At 35.0% G+C, this 5641-nt stretch overlaps 1 protein-coding gene across 1 annotated transcript; it reads left to right on the top strand.

The window, feature by feature from the left end:
* Positions 1-351: 351 nt before the first annotated feature.
* On the top strand, positions 352-4199 carry LOC130957282 (uncharacterized). Its single transcript, XM_057884149.1, has 8 exons — positions 352-553; positions 1211-1386; positions 1537-1683; positions 2681-2698; positions 3032-3124; positions 3314-3724; positions 3962-4018; positions 4182-4199. The coding sequence occupies exons 1-8, from the start codon at positions 352-354 to the stop codon at positions 4197-4199; spliced, it is 1122 nt and encodes a 373-aa protein (XP_057740132.1).
* Positions 4200-5641: the final 1442 nt, after the last annotated feature.

Raw genomic sequence — 5641 nt, 5'->3', positions numbered from 1 at the left:
TTCCACCACAACAGCTAGAAAATAAAAAGAGAAAGGAGCTATTGACTATGCCTACTGCTGAGAAAGTCAAGAATGGAGTGCAGGGTGGAAAATCAACACAAGGCTTGAAGAAGTCTAAGCCTACAAACATGGAGGCAAATGAACTTACAAGGAAGCTCAAAGCAATTCGTAAAATGAACAAGGACGTGTCAACAAAGTCTAAGCCAAGAGCGGAGTTGTCCAAGTTCTACTCAGCTCACAATCAACATAGGGCAGCAGCAGAATATTCAACTCACAGATGAAGAGACTCAAACAGGGCAAGATGACACAACTTTGCCTTCTCCTGAAACTACCCCACAAAATGAAAATACAATGTTAGAGCAAAGAATATCAACAAAGGGTAAGAGGATGCTAGGAGTAAAGGCTATAACAATTGACGAATTCTTAAAGGAAAATGGGATAGATGTGGAAATTGAAGGACCAAGCACTGAACTAAGTGAGGACGGGAAAGAAAGCATGGCACTTGATAAAGACTATTATCAACATGTGATGGAGGACATTGATGATGAAGAAGGTACTATTTTGCTCTGTTTCTATTGATGATAAATATTTATTTTTTTATAAAATTGTTATAGAAAAACTGGACTGGTAGATCTAGTTGTTTGAAGCTGGTAAATATAGTGTTAGTTGATTCGAAGTTTGTGTGCTATGATTGATCTAATTGTTGAGGTTGTGAAATTAAGATTTCTTTTGATTGGAACTTTGTTTAAGAATATCGGTTAGCTTGATGAGCGTGGAGGATAGTTCAGTGTTGTCAATGAGTTTGGGTGCATTGGTTGGTCCAAGTAATGAGGGCTGGTGGAGTTAGCATTATTTGAATAGAAGCTTATCTGTTATTTGATTGATCCAATTGTTGTGGTTTTGCTATGGTAGTTTAGTGAATTTGTTGAAGTGGTTAAGTCAACTGAAGTTTTGTGTGCCTTGATGGATGCAATTGATGTAGTTTTGCAATGCGTAATTCAGTGAAGTCCATGATGTAGAATGAACTTAAAAGTTGTGTGCTTTGATCAATTTCTAGAATAGCTAAAACTTGTCCACTTCATGGTATCAACTACATAGGTCAGATTTATAATTTTTATAATTTTTATATTTGTGTACTTGTTTGCTTTATATGCTTGTTGAGCTCGAGTTAATTAAGCATAATCTGATGTTGACCAATGGATGAAACTAGGAGAGCCAAAGAAGAAGAAAACCCGTGGAAAAACAACTTGCAAGGAGATTTATGCAAGGACTATGGAACAGCAGGAAGAAGTCACTTTTGATCTTGGACAGCCCGTAGGACCAACCGACCAAAGTGTTTCTAATTTAACTAGTTTTGTTGGCACTATTGGTAGAAATAAAAGATTTGTTAGTCTTTTGTACACTAGTTAGCATGCTGTTCCTCCTAAAGCTAAGAAGTTTATGTGGGACTATGTTAATGTAAGACACTTGGTAATTATTGATTTCAGTTTTTTTATTCAGCACAAGAGCATATAACAATTACCTATAATCATGCAGACCAAGTTTCTCTTCCCAGACAGTGGAGAAAAGTGGCTAATGCAAGCGATTCGAGATGCTTGGAAGCGGTTCAAAGGAAAGATTAAGCAAAAGCACTTCGTTCCCTATGATATTATTGAAGATATGGTGAAGAATCGACCTCCACAAGTACCAGAAAGTGGTTTCATAAAATTGATCTATTATTGGAGTCATCCTCTAATCCAGGTAAAAGACTATATATGTCAAATTTTCATGTGAAACTATTTGACTATTGAAAGAGCAATATGGTATTTAGTTATTAATGTGAAGCAGCTCTACTGATTAGATCTGAATTATTGTTATGAAAAGAAAATTTATTAAGTGTTTCAGCATTATGTGATGTCTATATGCCTTTTTACTTGGCTAGCTACTTTTTTATCTCATTGCAAAGGTATTATTTTTTATCTGAAAGTTATATGCATAGCTTCTTTCTCTTTCTTTCAAAATTCCCATGGTTTTTTTTTGGTATATAAATATATACAACAATTTTGGCAGATGAAGGATCTGAGTAGCTAGCTTTTTAGTTCTTACACATAATCTCTTATTGCATAATAGCTTTTTAGACCATACTGAATCTATGGTTTAGAAGAGGAGAAGGTGAATGGCTCCTTTTTTACTTTTTTTTCCCTTGAATTTACTTTTGTAATTTTTCTGCATCTGATGCTTCTGATTTGGAAGTGGGGTTCTGTTCTGTTTCTTGAGTTGGGGACCTGATTCTTTAAGCCTTCAATCTGGAAACAGTTATAAATTTGATACAGTTCTGCATAGGATGCAACTGATATAACACTAATTGTGGTGTGGACTACTTGGAAAAATTGAATTATCCATAGGTTTTGGTTGCTTCTGTAAATAGTTGTGGTTGAAAACCTTTCTATAGTCATCTATCAAGTTCTATTTTTCAATGTGATATAACACTTTCTGCCAAATTATTTTTTTATTTAATTTGAGTAATAGATTTTCTCATGAAAACCACATCTGAATTTTGCTTTTAGTGGATTGACTTATATGCATGTATACTTTGTTTCTTGTGTTATGTGTATAATTATTCTTTGTAGATCTCATAGCTTTGTAGTTTTGTTTCATTCATATGTTGTAAGTTCTCCACTCTTTTTTTTTAATTTCACAGGGTTTAGGGGATACCCGGGTAATACTTATTCAATGAGAATGCTACTATGTAGGAAATTGAACTCGACATAAGTCACTGGAATTAATTGATTGAATGATGAGGGGTTTGGGTAAGCATATTTTACACGAGATGAGATGTCCCTAGAATTTACTTGATCATGTGAAGTGTGAATTTTTACAGTTGTGAAAAAACTGAACAGGTGCTCCAATGTATTATAATTAGATCTTTTATGCTTGCTTTTCGGTATTGTTCAGTGCTTTAGCTTAATAATGCAGCCTTGCTAGTAGATTTTCCTAACTCATTATGCTGCACGTTTTAGTAACTATATGCTAACTTTTTATTCACTTCCAGTCAATAAGTCAAAGAAACAAGCAACACAAGGAAAATGTGAAGTTTCCACATCGCATGGGGCCAATCAATTTCGGAAGAGTTCGAGTGGCTATGGTAAATAGCAGATTTATATTTTATTAGAATTTATATTTGCATAAATTGAAGGAAGAAATCAAAGTATGAGGAAAGAAGTGGATGAGGAAACACAAACTGCTGTTGTAAGAGTTCATTGAATCATTCATAATTACATTTCAAATTTAGGGCATGGTAACTAACTCAATTTTAAATGTTTCTTCTATGTAGGAAGACTTCCAACATCGCCAAGCTACTGGTGAAACAGAAGAGGAAGCATTTGAGGCCATATTCGGGAAAGAACAACCAGGTCGGGTAAGGTTGTATGGAAGATCTGTGACAAAGACTGATTTAAAAAAACATGCTGAAATTAATGAAATCAAGAATCAGCACAAAGAGGAAGTGTCCAGTCTGAAGGATAAACTTGGATACATGGAGGCACAACAGCAAAAACAAGAGGCCAAACAGCAAAAACAAGACGAAGAGATTCATGGGTTGCGAAATATAATCAAGTTATTACTGCAGCGATCGGAACCTGGAATGAGGCCAGAAGAATTAGAAGCTTTATTACAAGACGCCCAACAGTCTCCTATTGATGCGAATAGCGGCCATGGATCAACACATTTTTCGAACTTAGATGTGGTATGCCCTTATCTATTGCTTATTCCATAGTTTTTTACTTGCATTTACATTAATTGCTATGGCTGAAAATGTTTGTTGGCTTTATTAACACTGAAGTTGTATTGCTATGGCTGAAATTTGTTTGTGTAATTCTGGTGGTTGTATTTTTGATTTTGTGCACTTGGTACATATGAATTTCTCCCTATATCTAATTTAAGTGTGAAAGTCTGGTTAATTAGTGCATGAAAAATGCTATAGGGACATATCAGGATTGTGTTAAAGGAAATGGAAGAAAGAAACACCTGTATTCACCTGGTTAATACATAATTCCTTGTATTCACCTCTTCTGCCGTGACCATGTAATTTTTTTAGTATATGCTTTCTTGGTTTACTATGACTACGTGTTCCATTTAATTTTTATAATTATGAATGTCATTATGAATATTTTTTTTAACTACTTTTCTATATAATTATGTAGGGTAACAACGAAGATTAAGCAATGAAGATTAAGCTGACTATTATTGTGGTTTATTGGCTAAGATAGAGTGCTATTTAGAATCTTTACATGTATGGTTGACTAATGAGTTTTATTAGAAGATACTTTTATTGGCTAAGTGATATTATGGTTTTGATATGGCTATGCTTACTTTAGTTTGAGTTGTATGAATTTTTACAGTTAACTTCATTCTAGTACTTTTGGATCAATGTTATAAATATATTTTGGCTAGAGACAATTTTTATTATATAAAGAAATTATTTAGTATAATTATGTATTTATTTTTATTTTGTAATATTCAATTCATTTATACATGTAATCATATTAACTATTATGTTGTATTAATAATTATTAGATAATTGTATATATTTATATATATATATACAGAAAAAAAAGACCTAAGGCTACACTTATATGTATAGTAGCTATAGTATACAAAAAAAAAAAACGAGACCTAAGGCTACACTTATATACAGTAGCTATAGTATACAGAAAAAAAACGAGACCTAAGGCTACACTTATATACAGTAGCTATAGTATACAGGAAAAAAAGAGGGACCTAATGCTACGCTTATAAAAAGTAGCTATGGTATACAATGTGGCTACGCTTTACAGGTGATGCAGTAGCGTTGAAAAGCGTAGCCTATTCTGGAAGAACGAAAGCTGAAAAGCGTAGCTTTTGGTCATAGACAGCATCACTTGAAAAGCGTAGCCTATTCCCAAATGCCAAAAGCGTAGCCCTTGGTGCAGAAAAGCATAGCCTTTGAGAATAGGCAACGGCCGAATAGGAATCACCTCAAAAAGCATAGCCGTAGCCAAAAAAGCGTAGCCGTAGCCTAAGGCATCATTTTTTTTTCACGTTTGGCTACACTTTTCAAGTGTACCTGAATAGGTGTTTTTCTTGTAGTGATCAAAAGAACACAAATTGAAGAATAGGAGAAGAGTAGATCTACTAATTGCATCAAAATAAAAGTGTATTACAATGGATCTCACCAAAAAAATCAAAGGAGAATTGCAATGGAGAATGAAATCCTAGAGAGAGGTTGGAGATTCTCTATCTACCCAAAATGTAACCAACTCTAAGAAAATATCTAAGAAAGTGTAAAAATAAGTGAATCCCCTAAACTCCTCAATCATTGGCCTTCTTAAGCTTTTTTCCGCCAAAACTCTTCCCCAAAACAGGTTTTCTAACTGCCTCCATGCGCTGGTCACGTGCCTCTTAAAAAATCACGTGTGGCAATCGGCCGTACGCACACAGCACACGTACGCGTCCCTGGGGCATTTGCCATGAGAATTATGGCTTAGCCGCTAAACGTGCCAGCTCGTAGCTTGGCTCCTGGCTTTGCCTCTGGTGGCGCAAATCTGCGCGGACGCGCCATGTGCGCGCGCGCGCCACTGCTAAAGTTTCCAAAGCTCAATTTTCCATGCTCCTTTCCTTTATG

This window comes from Arachis stenosperma, chromosome 10 (genome assembly GCF_014773155.1).
Source record: "Arachis stenosperma cultivar V10309 chromosome 10, arast.V10309.gnm1.PFL2, whole genome shotgun sequence".
NCBI lineage: Eukaryota > Viridiplantae > Streptophyta > Magnoliopsida > Fabales > Fabaceae > Arachis > Arachis stenosperma.
Note: the sequence above shows the minus strand (reverse complement) of the source record. Positions and strands in the feature narration are given on the sequence as shown.

Excerpts from the sequence above, each read along its gene's own strand:
- LOC130957282 (XM_057884149.1), top strand. The coding sequence starts at position 352 with ATGTTAGAGCAAAGAATATCAACAAAGGGTAAGAGGATGCTAGGAGTA. Across the intron at positions 554-1,210 it reads GGACATTGATGATGAAGAAG|GAGAGCCAAAGAAGAAGAAA; the intron begins GTACTATTTTGC and ends GGATGAAACTAG. Across the intron at positions 3,725-3,961 it reads ATTTTTCGAACTTAGATGTG|GGACATATCAGGATTGTGTT; the intron begins GTATGCCCTTAT and ends AAAATGCTATAG.